This window comes from Schistocerca americana, chromosome 5 (assembly GCF_021461395.2).
Source record: "Schistocerca americana isolate TAMUIC-IGC-003095 chromosome 5, iqSchAmer2.1, whole genome shotgun sequence".
Lineage (NCBI taxonomy): Eukaryota > Metazoa > Arthropoda > Insecta > Orthoptera > Acrididae > Schistocerca > Schistocerca americana.
Window position 1 is genome coordinate 604,872,889 of NC_060123.1, and position 23,709 is coordinate 604,896,597.

Below are 23,709 nucleotides of genomic sequence, written 5' to 3' on the forward strand. Positions count from 1 at the left end.
GACAGCGTCACTGATGATGACAATGTGACTGCGACCGAACACTCAGTCGATCGAACTGAATGCCAAAGCCCACCTCTGATGCCCTTAAATAGTGCAGACCGCTGCTGAATCCAACGGTTACGTGGCGGCGTGTTTATTAGAAGGTTCTCGATGAGTTGGCTAACGCAAACACGCCACATGCGGCCCGCGCCTGCATAATTCTGCTAATGCTGCGTTCTGATGGCTGCCGCGCATATACACACATACCAATGCTCGTTGCAAAACTGTGTCACCTTCATAACGTGCCGGCCGGCCTTCGTCCGCCGTTTGCCATGAGGCTGGCGTATTGTGCACTGAAACACACTAAACCACAACTTCGCACCGTATTTCCTAAGAATAACCCCTTGAATTTCTGTGGGAGTGTCACGACTGTGTTGGCCGTCTGAGGCTTTGAGTTGTTGTGGAGCAGAATGACCCCACAGGTGAGATTGCCTGGTCATTTTGATTTGATCACTTGGCGAAGGGTGGTCAAGGTTTGCGAGTAACGCTGAGTATTCACTCTTGTCCTGTGCTGCAGGAAGTGAATCAGAAGGGGGCCATCTTGATCAAAGAAGAATGTCAGCATAGGGGCAAACGATTCACCTTGGATGACGATGTCCAGCTATATGTGCAGAACTGGTTAACATTGCAGCCCTTGGAATTTTATGAGACAGACGTTCACCACCTTGTGTCACAGTGGGACAAGTGTCTCAACAGCCAGGGTCAATACTTCTAACATACAGGTACTGATTTCTGTAATTATGCCTCTGGCTCATTTCTTTTTGAACGCCCCTTATATTATTTAATATCCAGAAACAAACTGTACAGTGTGATTCAAAGGTCATGTTCCTCTGGACAAATAGGGTGCACTGGAACAATATCTACAAATTTTCAGAGGTATTGGTATGGACCAAAACAAGAAAAAAAAAAACAGGCTAATAAATATTGGCTCTAAAATGCATACCTTGAGAGCTGTGTGTCTGTGCTGTGACAAGAAAGGTACTGTACAACAGTTTTGTACTTTGCCGTTATCATGGTTTGTCCAACAAGTGGAATGTTTTGTTTGTTACATGCCACTAAGCAGCAAGCTGTAGAGCAAAGGGGCAGTGCAGTTGGACAAAAAGTTTAAAAATCCAACAGGGATGCAGAGGCACTAATGTCAATCTGTAGCTGCACTTGTGTATTGCACAAAGTCAGCGCGTGATGAACAGTTTCTGAGAGAACCCAACTGGGGTGCAAGATTCGAATGAAAGCACAATAGCATCTACATCTACATTTATACTCCGCAAGCCACCCAACGGTGTGTGGCGGAGGGCACTTTACGTGCCACTGTCATTACCTCCCTTTCCTGTTCCAGTCGCGTATGGTTCGCGAGGAGAACAACTGCCGGAAAGCCTCGATGCACACTCGAATCTCTCTGATTTTACATTCATGATCTTCTCTGGAGGTATAAGTAACGTGAAGCAACATATTTGATACCTCATCCAGAAACGCACCCTCTCCAAGCCTGAACAGCAAGCTACACTGCGATGCAGAATGCCTCTCTTACAGAGTCTGCCACGTGAGTTTGCTAAACATCTCCATAACGCTATCACGCTTACCAAATAACCCTGTGATGAAACATGCCGCTCTTCTTTGGATTTCCTCTATCTCCTCTGTCAACCCGACCTGGTACGGATCCCACACTGATGAGCAATACTCGAGTATAGGGCGAACGAGTGTTTTGTAAGCCACCTCCTTTGTTGATGGACTACATTTCCTAAGGACTCTCCCAATGAATCTCAACCTGACACCCACTTTACCAACAATTAATTTTATATGATCATTCCACTTCAAATCGTTCCGTATGCATACTCCCAGATATTTTACAGAAGTAACTGCTACCAGTGTTTGTTCCGCTATCATATAATCATACAATAAAGAATCCTTCTTTCTATGTATTCACAATACATTACATTTGTCTATGTTAAGGGTCAGTTGCCACTCCCTGCACCAAGTGCCTATCCACTGCAGATCTTCCTGCATTTCGCTGCAATTTTCTAATGTTGCAACTTCTCTGTACACGACAGCATCATCTGTGAAAAGCCGCATGGGCACATTGTTTTTGTAACAAAACTGGGCATACATTTTATTTTATACGCATGTAAAAGAATAGCTGTATTTATGTTACAAGGAAAACATGTATGAGCAAAATCACACTTTAATCTTAGTTTTATTCAACAATGATATAATAACTTACATTGTATGGGCTAAAGCACAGTTTAATTAAATAATAATAATAATAAAATAAAATTTCATTATATCACTCTCTTGCCGCGTACAAGTGTTACTGTACAGTAATGACCCTCTCAAAGGATTAAACAAAGCAGCTGCATCAGATCTCAGCCAACTGCCTATTCGATCACTAAGTATCTCATAGACAGCTGCCTCATTATGTGAGTGTGCTGCTAGCTCATTATCTTGTTCATGTTCTTGCACGGTTTGTAATTTTTTTCTCACATAGCTTGCTGTTTATTTTACATTATGGCTGCTCAGTTGGACATATGACAACACAGCTTATTACTGTGTTACTGAAGCAGTAATGAAGGAACAGGTAGGAGTTCACAGATGTATAACAACAGAGGCATGCTACAAGACAATGTTTTCAATGGTTGGTGCACTTTATACACAGGTGCACCAAGTGGAGGGTTAATATCCATTAGGTCTTGTTGAGGCAAGTGTTTCTTGTTTAGAGTGCAGCAGACATGGGAGATGACTGACCTGGCATGCCTTCCACCATGCCCAAATTTTGGGACAGTCTTCTCTGACATGTGTTTGAAAACATTCTGAGCATGATGAAAATGATGTGGGGGGGAGGGGGGCAGAGACTTCTTTCCTTGTTTATGATCTAGAGTGAGAGGACGATGTTTGTGCACTACTGTTACTGCATTGGCCATGTTGGCCAGAGTGGACCACTCTTTCAGGTCTGATGCGACTGCCAACACATGAACCCAGGTTCATGCTCTTGGAAACATCAAAAGATTGGGACCACTTTACAATTTCCAGAAGGGTCCCCTGCTTGTAGAGCTTTCTGACACATGTCCTTAGCTGATGCCACCTGAATAATCATGTCTGTACTCATCATTTCCACATTAAATATTGACATGAGTCACGAAATGACATTTCCTATTGATTCCCTGCAGTTCAGTTGCCCATGCGTTATTTGACTGGTTAGGCTGTTTATGATACTGGTAGAATTTCACATGGGATGCAATTACATGGCTGTGGCGGTGAAAGTAGATAGTTAACAAAGCACACGTTTTTATCAAAGGTCCGGTGCACTTGTTCCATGAGAGTGGCCAGTTTGTCCAAAAGCTGGTATGAACTAGGCAACATTCATGACAGAAAAACTGATTTGACCACATCTGAATCTGTTACTTGGAACATGGCGAAATGCTGCTGGAGCAGTTTCTTGCATGCCCCCTACTCCTCTGCTGACTAATCATAAGGTGGAAACAGCAGTGGATGTGCAGATGACTGCCAGGAGAGCAATGCAGACAACAAACATTCCTGACATTTCTGCCCCTCTAACTGCTGCTTTAGGAATTGCTGAAACATGAAATCCATCGATGCACCCGGTAAGGCAGCCCGTGATGCCCAGGATCATCATCAGTTATGTTTTATTTCACAACATAAAAATACAAAACACCACTTACAGAATAAGTGTATTTAACAGTCATACAGCACTATGTGAACCACAGATACAATGTTAGGAATGCCACTTGGCCGACATATGGAAGACAGTTCAGTAAATATAAGGAACAACACATGAGGTCAGAATAGAATGAGAATGATCACTGGGCAACGATTGCATACTTAGCTGGCAAGCTGTAAGTGCTGCTGGGCTGCCCCTCTGCAGTCATTGCACGCTGCAGCTTGGCTATAGTGCCTTCCCCTAGCTGCCATGCTCCGCAGTCAGAGAGGTTGTCTGGTGCCCAATGTCCAAGTGGTAGCTTGGTGGCTTACCACAGAATCTCAGCAAGTTCAAACTCAAATTAAAAACATATCTCATTAGCCATTATTTTTACAGGTTACATTAATATCTAGAATCGGGGATTGTGAGATTCTTTTAGGTACGTGGCAAGTAGCAGTATTTGTTGTAATCTGCTTTTCCAATAGTAAGGTCCAGAATGAATTTTCATCCTGCAGCAGAGTGTATGCTGATTTCAAACTTCCTGGCAGCTTAAAACTGTGTGCTGGAACAGAACTTGGGCTTCGGAAAGTAGGAGAAGAGGTACTGGCAGAATTAAAGGTCTGATTATGGGTCATGAGTCAAACTTGGATAGTTTTGTTGGTTAAACACTTACACAAGAAAGACAGTAAGTCCAAGGTTTGAGTCTCCATCCAGCACACAGGAAGACACAAGCAGTAATGTGTCATAAATAGGACACAGTATTTACAGACACAGGTACACACAGTTTTTTGAAAAATACTGTTGTATAAATAAGAAGGCAGCAGTTTTTTCCAAAGTAGCAGCTTTATTTTCAACGTACTAGATTAAATTTATGTAGCATTAAGTGTGAATAGTGTTAAGCGCTGTAGGGAAAGTTTATTGTTAATGCAATCAACATAATAAGTTTTTTTGGTGTCTTGTAATTTGTTAATGTATTACTTGACTTGTTCCACATTCTTGAGGTTTCCTTTTGTATGTGATCTACAAAATATGACAATTTAATGAATAGATGAATCTGTATTAACATTTGTAATTTTAATTTTATTGCAATCTTTTTTACCTATAACATTACTTGGCACCACATTAAAATAATGTGTTCTTCCAGCCACATTAGTTCCTGTAACATTTTTGTTTTACTTTTTACACATACCAGTCCAAGTCCAAAAGAGATAGGTTCAGTTCTTTGGTGGTAATTTACAGTTTATATTTGCCAATATTACTGGTCTGTCAGTTACAAGAAAATTAAACTATATTGTTTATTTTGTAGGTGTTGCAGATATTTCCATCTGGGCTCCTTAACATGACCCCAAATGTTGCTAATTTGGCCACACATCTTGTACATTTGGGGAAAGTGCAAGAAGCTTATACTCTGTTTAAGTATTTGCCTAATGATGCAGATTATCAGAACTACAGTAATTTCTTTATTGAAGACATTGTGAAGACTAATCAAGTAAGTATATGAGATGTCTACAGAATGGGAAGTCATCTTATAATGAATTTGTGCCTATTAATTAATTATAGTTGTTGAGCAGTTTCGTACCATTTTCATTTCCACTAAGGAGTGCCATGATTTTTGTACCATTTCACTTCTGGGTAATATCCAACTGAGCAGCAACTAGAAGTTATCACCTATTAAGTTATCTGTTTAGCAAGCACCAGTGTATTCATAATGTACCTTTCATCCTATACAGAATATGCACTGTTGTGAATGTGCACTGTTATGACATTTCTTGAACTTTAAGCTGTGTGCAGGTCCACCACTAAGAACCTGGACTCTGGCTTTTTGAGAGCACTGTTCTTGTCAAATGAATTATTTAGGTAACTGAATGAACTATTTGGGCACATTTTCTGAATGATCTTCTTGGCTTCATATGTGCTTCCACTCTTCTATTTTCCAGACTTCACAGAAACACTCTGGTGTACCATACTGGAGTAGTACTGCTGGGATTAGCCGCAGGACAGGTTTTGTTATTGGAACTGATCTTTTGTCTGCAGTGGCATTTTTGCTTTGGTGAAACTTTCAACTGTCTATCAGACTGGGACTCAGGCCTCTACCCTTGCCTTTCGTGGGCAGCAATGTTGCTGAATGAGTTATATCACATGATCCATGAAATGCCTGCTGCTCTGCCAGTGCTTTCTCTCTCAGTAGTATTAGTTCACATGATATGCATGAGAGCATCTATAGCGTTGGGAATGTAGGACAGAGGTACTGACCAAAGCAAAGCTACAAGATAGGTTGTGAGTTGTGGCTGGATGCCTCATTTTGTAAGAACTTTGTGTGAAAAAGGCAAGTGCTTCAATTCTGTTCTGTGTGTTGTTTGCACATAATGCCTTGCCCGAAGAAAGATAATTGGTTGTAGGAACCACTGGTATTTTGTTTTTATGTTCTACACTTTGCATCCAGAGAATCTGCTCTTACTTTGTGTAATGGTAGCATGATAGCTGTTTTTAAAATTAAAATTTAAATGTTTGATAGTATTGACCTCTTGTCTATGACCATGTTGTTCAATTTACAGCACTCTGTAGGAGAAGAGGAACTTCTGAGAGTTTCCCGTGAGCTTGATTTCTCTGTTTGCACTTGAGAGTTTGAAAGGGGCTTTATAATGGGTCTCCATTTTTCCAGCTGGTCAAATTGTGATTTGTGGGCCATTGGGATGTGACAGTGGTCCATTGTTGGACTGCATGAGAATGTGAGGGCAGGCATACTTGTCATCGGGGTTCAGTTAACCGCATCTGACTACCACAAAGGAGGATTGCTGAACTGTGCACCAAGCACATTGTAACCCCCGTTACCTCTGTAGCTGTCACCAGAGGAAAAGTAATGGACCCTCTGCAACATGTGTGTCATCCCGCGCCGTCGGTTGGAGACCAGCAGGAGCCAGACTAGATAATTATGGTCCCACGCTTACACTGGTGTCGACACCATGTCTCTGCGTTTGAAATGATCTCTTGACTTTGGATGAATGGTGTTGGATTGTGTTCAGTAGTTAGTCGAGGTTCAGTACTACCCTGGGTGACCATCATCGGCGAGTGTGGCAGCGACCTGGCAAGAGATGCCTCTCGTGCGACAGACACTGCTCGTCCACACATTCTACTTGTCTGTCTGAACACACTGTGCAGTGCTGAGATACTCCTGTAGCTTAAAAGATGCACAAATCTACCCCCAGTAGCATACATTTGGGACTAGCTCAGACGTCAACTCCGTCCCAGTGCCAGTATCCGCAATATCGAGGACCAGTTATGACAGTTGTGGGCCGACTTGCCTTGGGAGAGGATGCAGTAGCTTATGACAGCCTGTCAACTGAATCAGTCCACACATCTGGGCTAGAGAGGTGAACATTGTATTGATACTTGTACTGCTTAGTTCTTTGTAAATTTGACTTGATTTTTGTAATCATTGAAATAACATCAGATACCCTCTCAACCTGTGAAGTTTTCATTTTGTTTCCTCCTCCCCTTGTGGGTGCTTCATGTGTTTGGCAGTCTGTGCATATTGTTGAAATACAGCATGATTCTCTGTCAATTTTACAAATTGATTGTGATTACGAAACAGATAATGTTACCGCAACACAGAGCAGATGAGCTACTGATACAGCAGTCTCAGCATTTTTCAAATCTTGATTAGGAGTTCTTGATTCATGTAACACTAGGACTTTGTCTAACAAGCTGGATGTAATTTTCTTGCATATTGCAGTTTCTCTCTTTGCTGTATTGATGTCAGTCATATGAAACAGTATTTTTCTGCTTAAAAATAAAATAAGTACAACCAAATGAAGAATTGCTGTTATCCATTCTCTAGTTGCATGTTTAATATTTGAAGTGTGCCACCTTCCTAATTATTTCATGTATGAATGTGATGTTTTTATTACAGGAAACATCCATCATTGTAAGCATCTGCGAGGACTTGGAAAACACTGGACGCAATAGTTGCGCTCTGCTTACTGCAGCTGAGGTCGCTCTGTCTGCGAAGAAGGTGGAAATAGCACTTGGTATTTTTAAAGCCATGAAGTTACACACTCTGCCTCTTCGCCCACACTACTTCTGGCCATTGCTTGTCATTGAAGCTAGAGAAAAGGGAGAGAAGGGTAATTACTTCGCATACATTACAAACCAAATATCTTATGAAATAGAAGGTTCTGGACATTAGTAGTGCAGTTATGGTAATAACTGATCTTGCCGAAGCCCCCCCCCCCCCCCCCCCCCCATCTCGTATATAAAATGTCAACAGGTGTGTGTCTGTGTGTAGTCTCAATTAGACTAACAGTTATCTGTCTCCTTTTTGTTGTTTGGATTTCAATATCTGTATTGAATCTTTCACTAATCTTACCTTTGTCTTTTGTGCAGCCTATAGCTTTTATCACCAGTGTGAACTGTGCTTTAATGGTAATGTAACTGGAAAGCCAAAACATAGTAGTGAGCAGTGTACAACAAGAAATAAAATTTTGCAATAGTATTTGCTAAATTTTAAAATACAGTATAAAGCCTGTTAGAAATAAGCTTTCCAAAAAAATCTATCAAGTGTCTCATTATGCTTGATCACAGACTGTACATTACATTCAAGGGTCTAACTTTGATTCTAGCAAGTTGTCAGTATGCAGTCAGTGGCTTCAACATCCTAGTGTATTAACACACATGTGGGAAGAGACATCAGCATTCAACACTGTGTCAACTTTACATCCTTCACAGATTACTCGGCACTGTGTGTTCTATTAGATTATCATGTAATGTGGTTCAAAGTCACAACATTCTGCTGACTTGTTATCTATTGTTATGGTTTACACGTGCCACTTGGCAAAGTTAATGTCCCTCCCCCTGCCAACCCCCCCCCCCCCCCTCCACATGTGTGTTAATTGTTGACAATGATAATCTGTACACTGACAAGCATTGTGCTAAGAGTGTCCTTTTTGGGACAGAGTTCCAGCAGAGTACGGAACCACAACCATCTCTATTTTCCAAGACAGTGTCTATGATTTACCAGATACCACTCCTTCAGTGGATCTGTGTCCATAATGTATGTTGGCAGCTGAGTGTAAGTGGCATTTGCTTGTCCAGACACTAGTTTGTTAGGACCAATCCCTACTATGTAGAGACTGCTGTTGTTGAGCTCCTCAGTATCTGTTTTATTAACATAGTGTTATGTTTTCAAGTACAGAAAACAATCAGATGTGTAACTTGTGGGCAACCCATATAGTGAAATTTATCTCTAGATATTAAAATTACCAATCTCTTACGTGAAAACAATACACATTTCCACTCCAGTCCTTCCCCTCTCACTCACCTTCCTCACACCACCCTCTATCCTCTTTCCATCCTTCCTCTCCTCGGCTAAATCTCTGGCAGGTATTCAGTGAACTATCCCAACAACATTACCCTTCCCTGATAAAAAGTTCACCACAGGATCAACATAGCCCAGCTTTATCCAAAACTTTTTCGCCTTTTTTCACAGCAGATCTCCAGTTACTTTCTCCAGTTATTTTCATTTTCATTTCAACCTCATGTTACACTCTCCACCTTCTAATACCATGTCACCCTCACAACACCCCCACAACGACCCCATTAAGTTTTATTTACATTCCCTCCGCAAACATGCCTTCACCCTAGCCAGATTACGCTCACATATTTTATTTTCTCAGGCTTGTCTGACATTTGGCATTACCCCCAAAGGCCTCACACTTAAAGTTCCCATCTCTGGCTGCAACCCTTCTTTCCATCAGTCCCTATACCAGTTCCAAACTGAACAATCCATTGCCCTCACCCACCTAATCCTTCACCTACACATCAACTCAGCCAATGAACACTCCCGTCAACTCCTATCCTTAATAAAAGTCCTCAATCTTTCCTCTCCCACATCCACACCGGCTGTTCAGCGCATCCTCCTACAGGCCAACTGCAGATTAGAACAGCATGCCACCCTTCACCTCAAAAAACTATCCAATCTCCTGGTTTCCCACCTCCGGAAAGGCAACTCACACACCCTTCACAACCTTTCTAGCAAACCTCAACCTCCTCTCATTGCACACAAATCCAGTCTCTCCCATCTACTCAACCTCCCACTTCCAGCTCCACTCCCTCCAAAACCTCAAAATTCCAATCAACACAATCTGGAACCACAACACCCTAATTCAGTAGTTAACCTTTCCTCCAAACCTCTCTCCCAATCCGAAACCTCTGTCCTATCCAAAGGCCTCACCTTCAGCCCCACTCCCAGATTCAACCAAACAGCCCTCGTCAAAGATTTACTGTCCTACACTTGTACTCTCTGCTGGAAGTATCACTTTGCCACGAAGAAAAATGATCCTAATCCTACTCCTAATGATCCAACTCCCCAAGACACTATCCAAATTGAACCCTGCCTGGAACAGTTCCGTCCTCCGTCACAGCGGGACCCACCTCCTCTTCCTCAAAATCACCCTCTCCAAACCTTCCAGGAATTTCTGACTTCCAGCCTTGCCTCTCAATCCTTCTTAAAAAACTTTAATCCTACTCCCAACATCACCACTGCTGAAGCCCAGGCTATCCGTGATCTGAAGGCTGACCGGTCCATCGTCATCCTTCCGGCGGACAAGGGTTCCACGACCATGGTACTTGACCGTCGGGAGTATGTGGCTGAGGGACTGCGTCAGCCTTCAGACAACACCACATACAAAGTTTGCCAAGGTAATCCCGTTCCTGATGTCCAGGCGGAGCTTCAAGGAATCCTCAGAACCTTAGGCCCCCTACAAAACCTTTCACCTGACTCCATCAACCTCCTGACTCCACTGACACCCCGCACCCCTACCTTCTACCTTCTTCCTAAAATTCACAAACCCAATCATCCCGGCCGCCCCATTGTAGCTGGTTACCAAGCCCCCACAGAACGTATCTCTGCCTACGTAGATCAACACCTTCAACCCATTACATGCAGTCTCCCATCCTTCATCAAAGACACCAACCACTTTCTCAAACGCCTGGAATCCTTACCCAATCCGTTACCCCCGGAAACCATCCTTGTAACCATTGATGCCACTTCCTTATACACAAATATCCCGCACGTCCAGGGCCTCGCTGTGATGGAGCACTTCCTTTCATGCCGATCACCTGCCACCCTACCTAAAACCTCTTTCCTCATTACCTTAGCCAGCTTCATCCTGACCCACAACTTCTTCACTTTTGAAGGCCAGACATACCAACAATTAAAGGGAACAGCCATGGGTACCAGGATGGCCCCCTCGTACGCCAACCTATTAATTGGTCGCTTAGAGGAAGCCTTCTTGGTTACCCAAGCCCGCCAACCCAAAGTTTGGTACAGATTTATTGATGACATCTTCATGATCTGGACTCACAGTGAAGAAGAACTCCAGAATTTCCTCTCCAACCTCAACTCCTTTGGTTCCATCAGATTCACCTGGTCCTACTCCAAATCCCATGCCACTTTCCTTGATGTTGACCTCCACCTTTCCAATGGCCAGCTTCACACGTCCGTCCACATCAAACCCACCAACAAGCAACAGTACCTCCATTATGACAGCTGCCACCCATTCCACATCAAACGGTCCCTTCCCTACAGCCTAGGTCCTCGTGGCAAACGAATCTGCTCCAGTCCGGAATCCCTGAACCATTACACCAACAACCTGACAACAGCTTTCGCATCCCGCAACTACCCTCCCGATCTGGTACAGAAGCAAATAACCAGAGCCACTTCCTCATCCTCTCAAACCCAGAACCTCCCACAGAAGAAACACAAAAGTGCCCCACTTGTGACAGGATACTTTCCGGGACTGGATCAGACTCTGAATGTGGCCCTCCAGCAGGAATACGACTTCCTCAAATCCTGCCCTGAAATGAGATCCATCCTTCATTAAATCCTCCCCACTCTACCAAGAGTGTCTTTCCGCCGTCCACCTAACCTTCGTAACCTCTTAGTTCATCCCTATGAAATCCCCAAACCACCTTCCCTACCCTCTGGCTCCTACCCTTGTAACCGCCCCCGGTGTAAAACCTGTCCCATGCATCCTCCCACCACCACCTGCTCCAGTCCTGTAACCCGGAAGGTGTACACGATCAAAGGCAGAGCCACGTGTGAAAGCACCCACGTGATTTACCAACTGACCTGCCTACACTGTGATGCATTCTATGTGGGAATGACCAGCAACAAACTGTCCATTCGCATGAATGGACACAGGCAGACAGTGTTTGTTGGTAATGAGGATTACCCTGTGGCTAAACATTCCTTGGTGCACGGCCAGCACATCTTGGCACAGTGTTACACCGTCCGGGTCATCTGGATACTTCCCACTTACACCAACCTATCCGAACTCCGGAGATGGGAACTTGCTCTACAATATATCCTCTCTTCCCGTTATCCACAAGGCCTCAATCTCCACTAATTTCAAGTTGCCGCCACTCATACCTCACCTATCATTCCACATATTTGCCTCTGCACTTCCGCCTCGACTGACATCTCTGCCCAAACTCTTTGCCTCTGTATATGTCTGCTTGTGTCTGTATATGTGTGAATGGATATGTGTGTGTGTGTGTGCGCGAGTGTATACCCGTCCTTTTTTCCCCCTAAGGTAAGTCTTTCCGCTCCCGGGATTGGAATGACTCCTTACCCTCTCCCTTAAAACCCACATCCTTTCGTCTTTCCCTCTCCTTCCCTCATTCCTGATGAGGCAACAGTTTGTTGCGAAAGCTTGAATTTTGTGTGTATGTTTGTGTTTGTTTGTGTGTCTATCGACGTGCCAGCGCTTTTGTTTGGTAAGTCACATCATCTTGGTTTTTAGAACTATATTACTTTGTTATTCTCCCTTTCTTTCCTTACTCTCACCATTCTACCTTAATTTATGTGCATCTGTGTATCCTCAAATATCATTATTTTGCATAAGCTTTCGACTGTCTCCAGTTATCACTTACCTAACTGTGGCTGATAGAAATGTTCTGCTTCAAAGCTCTCTGGTAATTCCACGCGGTGTTGGCTGTGTTGTATAATGCCTTGTTGCTGCATTTCAATTCCTGTTTTTACACACACACACACACACACACACACACACACACACAGGTATAAAAATAACCATCACAATAGGCACAAGAACATGCAAAATTAACTATTTAGACATTCTCCAAGTGTCATTAAATTTACATTCCCATAAATAGTTTAATTTTACATGCTCTTGTGCCTATTGTGATGGTTATTTTTATACCAATGTGTGTAAAATAATAATGTACTAATTTAGTAGTACATTACACCCTGATACATGTTGTAGATACTGCATGATTTAACCCACATTCCCCATCTGCAAATCCCTGTATTTTGTAAATAAATAAAGCAACTGAGTAAGAATTTGAGAACCAACTGTTATAGGTATGAGGCACCCGGACCTTTTATTCCTGGTACTGCTATTGGCAAATAACCTTACTATTGGCAACAATAACCATTATTTCTGTTGTTGAATGACATACGACAACGTGAGTGTATCAGTTAAATCCCAGCACATTTTCTATACTGGGACCGTATTGAAAATGCTTTACAGTTGTTAAAAAATAAATGAATAAACAAACATTATGAGAAACTCATTAAGAATCATAATGACTCTACCAGTCTAGTGCATGGTTACACACTGTATTGAATGACTGTAACTGTAGTTACTGTGGATATTTCTGAATTATTCTACTGTTGCAAAAATTATGAAGATGTATCGAGACAAACAGATGAAAATTACCCAGAACACACTTCAGTGTATTTCACGGTATTTAAAAGTGTATCCTATCTGAATCATCAAAGGAATGTGGAGGCTTCTTGCTTTCTCCACTCGTTTTCCTTCCTCGTGCCCCTCCTTCCCCTTCCCCCTTCCACCTCCTCCATGCCATTGTAATGTAAACTTTAATATTTCATTTTTGTAATTAGTTATGTGCTGATTTCAATGTGATCAGCCTCTTTTTCAACAATTTTTAAACATATTATAATTGTCAAACGTGTGGTCTTTTTCCAGGAGTTTTTAATATTCTGTCTCAGATGAAAGAGTTGGAGGTGAGCCCAGATTCAGACACATTGCAAGACTATGTTCTCCCATATTGCTCACTGTCAGATCCAGTTCAACTTGTGCGTAAACTACAAGATCTTGAACTTAAACTTTCTGCAATTATGGTCCCACTGCTAGCTGTACTTCTGAGACTTGGTTGTCTACAACATATTCAGGAGTTATGTGAGTAAAACTTTTTGTTTCAATTTAAGGAATTGTTAATTTCCATCATCTAAAAACTTCCAGGAATCAGTATTTATATTGTTTTGCAAAGAAATAAGTCATTCCTGGTCAATCATTGAGAGGTGAAAGCTAGGTTAAAGGCAGACCGTAATATTCCGTAAACTGAATGGGCTTCAGTTCTACAACCTTTTGGTTTCCAAGCATGTTCCTTGCCGCTAGACTATCAGACCTGACCATTGTTGCAAAGTAAACATATCTCTAACGAAGTCAATCGTTTTGTCATAATAGTGTGCTCCATGTATTTTGTGTATTCCATATCATTTTCCATTTAGTTCCTTCGTGTAAATTATTTGCACGTTTGTAAATTTATGCTATTTTCATGTTTGTTATGTGGGTTTGTTAAATATCATAACCTTGACAAATAAAAGTTCAAAAACTTCAATCAGTAAACTTAATCCCATATTTTTCTCCTGTTATAAAAGAAAAATCACTTTCTTTGGTGGGGATCACCCCAGTTCTTACAAGGAACTTGTAATCCTTCCACCATAACAGATCCGTATGTTGAAAGAGGAACAGCAATTTTAGTTAAAATTATTTGTGTAATTTTCTGAAAAACATTACACCAGTCACAATGCAGGTAGATAGTGAATGCTTTTTCTGAGCATAGAATGAGGTAGTTGCTGTTCGTCAGTAGCTGGAAATAAACCTGACTTTTTGCAAGAGGCTAGAAGCTGCTGGGGATGGATGTGCTGAGTGGGCTACAGATTGACATGCGACATAGCTTCTAAAGGTACTTGAAGTAAAATCGTCTGCTGTGGATATTGTCTCCTCTACATGCAGTCAGTTTGACTGTTGAGTGGCTTGTCACTTCCCACTACAGTGGAAGCAGGGACCAGAAATAACTCAAGATAGTACACCTAGCCTCCTAACCAACAAGTTTGAAGTGCTGTCTTCTACAGAAATCGAAACTGAACCTGTAAGACTTGATTCGCTTGTTAGAAATACTGATGGTGTGGCCCATGTCAGGAAGAAGCAAACATGGAAGGATAAGAACCTGTTAACCAAAATTGTTAATAGAATGCGTAATGGTGAAATCCGAATGAGCTAATCAGTATTTGCAGAGGTAATGACACCATTCATTAGAAAGTCCTCTGTCTGGTAACCTGTTTGTTTTCTGAAAACTAATCAACTTAAAAGATATCCATAATTAAAGGTCAGAGTAAGGTTGGTTGTAGAGAAGGCGAATGGCTGACTGTGATGTACTGGAAGAATTCTAGGAAAATGTAGCTCGTGTATAAATGATACACCACATACAGAACATTTGTGCTACCCGTTCTTGAGTACTGCTTGTGTTTGGAATCTCCACTGGGTAGTATTAAAGGAAGAAATTGTAGCAGTTCAGAGGCATGCTGCTAGATTCGTTACTGATTGGTTTCATCAGCACTTTAGTATTACAGAAGTGCTTTGTAAACTTTTAAGGGAATCGCTGGAGGGAAGAAGATATTCATTTCTCAAAACTCTATTGAGAAAGTTTAGAGATACGACATTTATGACAGATTGCAGAACAGTCCTCCTGCTTCCAACATACACCTCGCGCAATGACCAAGAAGACAAGATAAGTGAAATCAAAGCTCTCACTGGTGCATATAGCGGATCATTTTTCTCTCTCTCCTTTTGTGAGTGGAGCAGAAAAGGGAATGAGTAGCAGTAGTACAAGATACCCTCTGCCATGCACCATATAGTGGTTTGCAAAGTATTTGTGTAGAAGTAGATCGTTGGGGTTAATAAACTGCTGAAACTGAACAAAGCTCCAGGGCTCAGTTGAATTTCTATCAGATTTTGTGCAGAATTAAAAAAACTTGCAGTAGTTGGAATATAGCACAGATAATCATTGACTACCGTGTATTTTAGAATATTAGAACATATTCTAAGTTCAAGCACAATAATGTATCTTGAACAGAATGACCCCTTCTACAACATCCAACATGGATTTCAAAAACATCGTTTGTGCAAACTCAACTTACCGTGTTTACTCGAATCTAAGCCACACTTGAATCTAAGCCACACCTGAAAAATGAGACTGGAAATCAAGAAAAAAAAATTTTCCCGAATCTAAACCGCACCTGAAATTTGAGACTCGAAATTCAAGGGGAGAGAAAAGTTTTAGACCGCACCTCCAAATCAAAACAAATTTGGTCCATTTTAACATGAGACAAAATTGAGGTTGAATGGATGAGGATACAGCTACAGTAGTTTGGTTCGAGTCCTAAGCTTAACAGTTAAGCTTTACCAAGTAACCATTGCTGTGTGTCAGGTGCTCCGTCCGTATTTATACGGGTACCCTTCCTTTTTCACATGCTTTGTCTGGTTTGAATTGATTGCTTATTTTTCTTTGATCTGATAAGCGCCGTTCTTTGTTATAGGTGTTTACAGCACTCTAAGCTAAAAATGCATTATTGTACTGTGTCATGCATTGTTTGTCGCATTCTGATAATGACTGTTTACGACCTGTCGCCGCTCGTGGCATGGGTTGCTTTTGTGTGCGCTACCGTGGCTTACAATAAAAAAAAAAGAGAGGAATTGTCTCATAAGCTAAACAATGGCAAGAGACTGCTACTTGTTGTTACTTACATTGCTGCTTTCTTTGATAATGATCAACAAGAACCAAATAATAGACTGCGTATGATAGAAGATGTTCTGAACGAGAGTTTAGCGAAAATTTTTCTCAGTTTGAAAATCTTTGCAGGCACCTCTTTAGTACATTACATTCTGCACAGAAATTAGAGTCATCTTAGATTTAAAAATCTAGTCAATTGCCTCGCTTCATTTCTGACTGTATCACTGTTCAGCAAAAGAATAATACGGATATAAACATGACATGATATGTATATTCTTCCGTGTTTGCTGTTGTCTCACTCTAGTTTTGTAGTTTATTAGGCAGACAGGATTTAAATGAGATAGCAGCAGACACGAAAGAATACATGGCATAATGTTTACTTTCGTCTACTTTTCTTTTAATTTATTTACTGATGCAGAGGTTTTGGCGCCAGTATTTATCTTTGTGCCTGCAAAGCATGCCTGTGTAGTGCTACATATATTCGACGGCAGAAGTTAGTTGTAGCAGCACCTACCAACATTTTTCAGAACTTCTGCTTACTTTGCACTCAATTCTAAGCCGCAGGCGGTTTTTTGGATTACAAAAACCAGAAAAAAAGGCAGCTTACATTCGAGTAAATATGGTACCCATTTCTCATGTGAAACGCTGAAAGCTGTGGATCAATTTCTTTACTTCTGGAAAACATATGGCTCAGTACCACACCAGTGCTATTAAAATAAGTCCAATCATATTGTGTACCAAACATGATCAGTGACTGGATGGAGGATTTTGTAGTAGGTAGTGCACAGCATGTTATTGGAGATGGAGCATCATCAACAAATATTGAAGCAGCATAGGCTCAGTCATAGATAAGGAGGTAGCAGATGTCGCTTCACTGGTTAGGTAGTGGAGAAAATGCTGTCAGTTCTAATATTATAGCATACAAAACAGTTATGCGGCACATCTTAGAATGCTGCTGCAGAGGAAGTGTAGCATGTACACTAGTTTCACAAAAAACTGACTATGTTATACAGTACACCAAGGTTTTTTTATGTTAAGGAATGCTTTTTAACATTATATCCATGATTGAATGTGGTATAAGAATGTTGAATGTGGATAACTTTTTTAGGTACTGAAATACCATTAATAGTCACAGTTTTGTGTCTGATTAATATAGATACACTGGCTCTTGAACCATAGTGATGGTATATAAAAAATGACGCACCATGAAGGAATTATCCAAATGGGATGGAAATTGATAGATGTGATGTAAATTAGCAGACAAACAAATGATTACAGTTTCAAAAAAAATTGGAAGATTTATTCAAGAGAAGGAGCTTCACAAATTGAGAAAGTCACTAATGTGTTAATCAACATCTGGCCCATATGCAAGCAGTTATTTGGCTTGGCACTGATTGAGAGAGTTGTTGACTGTGCTGCTGAGGGATATCATGCCACATTTGTCCAATTGGTGGATTAGATCATCAAAGACCTGAGCTGGTTGGAGGACACTGCCCTTAATGCTCCAAACATTCTCACTTGTGGAGAGATCCAGTGACCTTGCTGGCCAAGGTAAGGTTTGGGAAGCATGAAGACAAACTGTAGAAACTCTCGCTGTGTTCAGGCAGGCTTTATTGTGCTGAAATGTAAGTCCAGAATGGCTTGCAGTGAAGGACAAGATTGGGCATAGAATATTGGCGACATTCTGCTGTGCTGTAAGGGTACCACGGATGGCAACCGAAGGAGTCTTGCTATGAAAAGAAATGGCACCCCAGACCATCACTTTTAGTTGTCATGCTATATGGTGTGTGATAGTCAGGATGGTATCCAAACACGACTTCAGCTTGCAGTGTCATTGACTGAAGTAGAATGGTCTTCAGTGACAAGTCCTGCTTCAAATTGAGCCCTGATGACGAACAAAGACATGTCTGGAGATGCCCCAGACAAAAGTGGGATATCAGCCTGACTGTTGTCCACCATATAGCCTGACACCCAGGAGTGATGGCGTGGCTTGCCATTTCATTTTATAGCAGGACCCCTTTGTTTGTCGTACACGGCACACTTGCAGCACAGTGGCAAATCAATATTCTACTCCTCGTTTTTTGCCCTTCATGGAAAGCAGTACTGGGCTTACATTTCAGCGAGATAATGCCCGTCTGGACATGGCGAGAGTTTCTACAGCTTGTCTTCATGCTTGCCAAACCCTACATTGGCCATCAAGGTCATTGGATCTCTCCCCAGTTGAGCCATTCTACCAGCTCAGGATTTTGATGATCTGATGCGCCAATAGGACAGAATTTGTCCCAAAATCTCTCAGTAGGACAGCCAACAACTCTTAGTGTCAAGCCAAATAACTGCTTGCATAAAGGCCAGAGGTGGACTAGCGCCCTTTGTCTTAAATAAATCACCCAGTTTTTGTGAAATAATTGCAATCATATGTTTGTCTGCATATGTACATCACATCTGTAGATTTCTGTCCCATTTGGATAATTCCTTTGTAGTGCATGTTTTATTTATTTATTTCAAGGGCATTTGACTGTGTGAGAGGGAAAGGCAGATGTTTCTTCCATTATTACTCCTATAAAAATCTTTGAACTTCCTTCATAAATGACAAATGAATTCAAATGGGTTAAATTTTTCTTTGGTGCTTTATTTTTCATTAGAAACTAGTGTTACCTGCAGCTGCACTCATATTTCAGTAGTTTTGTTATGATGAGTGAAGGTGAGTAAATAAGCTATCGTATGTGCAATAACACGAGCTGCCCTCACATGTCTGCCTTTATGGGTAAGCGTAGCTCGTGGTGTCCACCCCACCTCCAGCTTTCTTCTCTCCCAACCGCCCCAGTGAATGATGACACAGCGCACACAGCTGTACCAAATTTCATTGAAATCAGTTCAACAGTTTAGTCATGAGAATGTGACAGACAGAGCTACTTTCGCACTTATAATATTACTGGTTGTTACCCACAGCTGTGCACACATATTAGTACTTTTCATTACGATGAGTGATAACGAGTAAGAAAGATATAGTATGTTCAATAACATTGTCTGCTTTCACGCATCTGCCTGTTTAACAGGTAAGCATAGCTTATGATGTGTGTGCCCCCCACACAGGATATTCAGGTACATTGCTTGTCTTGATTAATCCTGTACCCTTCCATCTAATCTGGTGGAGAGTCGCAATTCTTGGTCATTCTCTGTGCACTCCCAGGCCTATATAGGCCACTTAAATTCCAGGTTCCAGAGGAGAAGTCCATTGTCTGTCACAGTGTCCAATTTCAGTTGAGATGGTCCTGATTCCAAGGCTCCTGACCAATGTATTTTTTTGTGTGACCAATATACCTATTTTTTTTTGTGTGAGCAGGGAGGTAATCCTCTGCACAACCCCCCCCCCCCCCCTCCCTCCACCTGGAGGACCAGTGGCATTACACATGGATGCCCATCATAGAGGCATTGTGTTCCCCATGGCTTTTGATGCACCTCTGGCCCAATTTACGACATCCTATGTAGGGTGGAATCACCTATATCTTGAGAATGTTTCTGTTCCCACAAAAGTTAATAAGACTAGCACAGATGTGTTTAGAGGAAATGTATTGTAGATTAAAGATCACTACAGAGCATTTTGAAGTCGTAACTGATCATAGACAAGGAGATGCATTATCTCCAATAATTTTTAATCTAAATTAAGAAAAGTGCTGCTGGTGGTAGTGGTCATGTGTGTACGAGATGTGCTTGCGTGGGTGAATGTACGTATGTTTTCTTTGCTGAAGAAGGCTTTGGCTGAAAGCTATAATATGTAACAGCCTTTCCATTTTACCTCTCTGCAACACAGCGGGTTACGGTGAGTGGCAATCTGTCCTTTTTCTAATATTGTTGACATTCCAACCTGGTGTTTCCATTGTGAGTGTGAAAGGAGGCTGGCGGGGGTTGGGGAGGGAGTTCGCAAAGGGTGGGCAACAGATGCACGATACAGGAATGTGACATGAATGCATCTACAGGTGGCCCACGCAACGATGGGATAGAATAAATCTGTGAAGGGCCTGGAGTATTCCACAGGTGGCCCACCCAGCGATGGGATAAGGGTCCAAACATATTTCTCAAAGATACACAGTGTGTCGAGGATATGGTAGAATTATATATTGGGAATGATCTATTTGAATATATTAGCAACAAAACCAATAAGTACTATAGTCAAAATTGGAATAGAACGAAACTGAATTTTAAAAAAAGAAAGAAAGAAAGAATTCCAAATTTGTCGACGTTACGGGACCCGAACTTAGAAAGTGGTTTGGGCTTGCTATCCTTATGGGAATTGTAAGCAAAGCAAGGATCGATGATTATTGGTCAACAAATTTGATATTTCGCAGAACAGTGTCCCGCAATTGATTCAGACAAATATTTTCAGTTTTACATTTTTCTGTATAATGCCAGCCAGCTTTTCAAAGTGCAATTCGTAGTTGATTGTTTTTCCAAAAAGTTTAAAGAAACTTTTAATCTAAGTCAAAATGTCTCAGTAGATGAAGGAATGATACCGTGGCATGGTCGGTTAAATTTTAAGGTTTACAATCGGTCGGAAATTAGGAAATATGGCATACTCATTCAGATGCTGCGAGATTCGAGTATGGGAACATTTCCTTATTCAAGATATATTCTGGTCCTGGACAGCCTTTAGCAACTACAGTGATGGAACTGTTGACACCTTCTTATGGAAAGTGGCATCACCTCTACATGGATAATTGTTATAATAGTGTAGAACTTTCAGAGAAGTTACTCAAAATGAAAATTCGAGTTTGTGGAACGATACAGCAAAATAGAGGGTTTCCAGAAAAATTAAAGCACGCAAAAGTCAATGGGTTTGAAACGTGTCATCAGCGGGAAGGTGAAGTACTCATACGGGTATGGAGAGCTTCGAAAACTAAAACGATATGCATGATCTCTACAATACGTAATGCCACTTTGACTGACACTCAAAGAAAATGTAGAAAAAACAATTACACAATAAAAAAACCTGAAAGTGTAGTAGACTACAACAAATAAATGAAAGGAGTGGATCGGGCAGACCAATATTTGAGTTATTACCCTCTATATAGAAAAACTATAAAATGGTCAAAAAAGGTTTGCATGTACCTCTTGAATTGCACATTATTTAATGCATTCTGTACAAGTCAGTATTTCAATACAGAACATAAGAGTCTCCAATTTCATGACTTTTTTATTGAAAGTGTCTGACTTGTGGATAAAAGACCAACTAATATTATTTCCGAAACAAATAAACGAAAACGAAGAAACTGCTATGTATGTTCCAAAAACAAAAAAAAGAACACCAAACTTAATGTGCAAGTCTTGTGGAGTTGTGTTACATCTTGGAGACTGTTTTGCTGTGTATCATATGAAAGGAGTACCAAAGACAATGCGAATTAACAAATATATGAAACAAACAAATTTTGTATTTATTTACCTATGTATATCTTCGAAATTTCATGAAAGTAGTGGAACAGGGTTGAGAACTGATGAGAACTAATGATGAGATTAGTAAAACTTAACAATTTATAATGTCCCGATAATGTCAAGAATGGCCGGCAACAAGGTAAGTAATCTGACTTAGCGCTGCCGGCGCCAAGTGAATAGATTTGTACGAGACATGCGGATGGCAAAGTGTTAATTATGGTGGCCAATTCATACAAATTATTGGTACAATTATCCAGGATAGCACGCATAATTACAGTGATGAAGTTAGTGATTGAATAGAGACACAAAATAGATAGTTCATATTTATCAAAAAAATAAAACAGTTCATGTTTAGTACAGTCCTTTAGCAAATTGTTAAATGCATTATACTTCGGTAGCTGATTTAGGTGAGTCCATCATACAAATAACTGAGTCCAACAACAGCTTATACACTCTTGACAATCACAACATAGTTCAGAAGAATATTCATTAATTTTACATACTGAATTCACTCAGAAGTATTTAAAGTTAATGAGCTTCGCAGTTTCCAAAGCATGTATTCTCACATGCAGAATGTACATAAAATAAATCTGAGTCAAATAACGGGAGCACGTCCAGCATAGGTGTTACTTGTTAGCTCCCTAACCACGGACTGATATTTCATGGGCAGTCCCAACCTATAAAGACTGGCATAGGAACAAATTGTTATTTTGGAAACTACATTATACTTTGAAAAATGGCTAGGTTGTAAATTACTATTTTTGATTTATTACAAGAACTAATGGAATATTACAGAAAATGTTACAAATTTATAAAAGTAGATGGACACTAATTTCCCTCTGCCATGTGATTCTTATTTCTTTCCTGAGTGAGCACCATATTGCAAATATTGATAGTTTTTATGAAAGTATTAATTAATTAGTTAATTAATTAACACTGTATGTCAAATGGTACAGAAAAATTAAGGTAACAAAAGTAAGTAGTTGAAGTGTAGATTTTAAGAGTATTTTGACGAAATCCACAACAGAAAATGGAACTGTTTATGAACTTACACTGAGGTGACAGAAGTCATGGGATAGCAATACACACTTATACTGATTGCGGTACTATTGCATACACAAGATATAAAAGGGCAATGCATTGGTGGAGCCATCATTCGTACTCAGGTGATTCATAGATGCCTGAGACATTTGATATTGGAAATAGTTGGGGAATTCAATATTCCGAGATCCACAGTGTGAAGAGTGTGCCGAGAATAGCAAATTTCAGGCATTAACTCTCACCATGGACAATGCAGTGGCCAACACCCTCCACTTAATAATCGAGAGCAGGAGTGTTTGCAGAAAGTTGTCGGTGCTAACAGACAAGCAACACTGCGTGAAATAACCTCCAAAATCAATGTGATATCTATGACAAATATATCCATTGGGACAGAGTGGCAAAATGTAGCATTAATGGGCTATGGGAAGAGGTGACCAATGCGAGTGCCTTTGCTAACAGCATGACATCACGTGCAGCGCCTCCTCTGGGCTTGTGACCATATCGGTTGGATCCTAGACAACTGGAAAACTGACCTTGTCAGTTGAGTCCCAATTTCAGTTGGTAAGAGCTGATGGTAGGGTTTGAGTGTGGTGCAGACCACAAAAAGCCATGGATCCAAGTTGTCAATAAGGCACTATGCAGGCTGATGGTGGCTCCATAAAGGTGTGGGCTGTGTTTACATGGAACGGGCCGTTTGATCCAGCTGAACTTAT

General features: G+C 41.0%; 1 protein-coding gene across 3 annotated transcripts in view; it reads left to right on the forward strand.

The window, feature by feature from the left end:
* LOC124615502 (leucine-rich PPR motif-containing protein, mitochondrial-like) overlaps positions 1-23,709 on the forward strand; it is a 167,575-nt gene that overhangs the window by 62,778 nt on the left and 81,088 nt on the right. For all 3 annotated transcript variants that reach the window (XM_047143453.1, XM_047143454.1, XM_047143455.1), the window contains exons 6-8: positions 4,998-5,180; positions 7,602-7,815; positions 13,699-13,911. In XM_047143453.1, the coding sequence (XP_046999409.1) occupies positions 4,998-5,180; positions 7,602-7,815; positions 13,699-13,911 (610 nt within the window). The remainder of the gene's footprint in view (positions 1-4,997; positions 5,181-7,601; positions 7,816-13,698; positions 13,912-23,709) is intronic.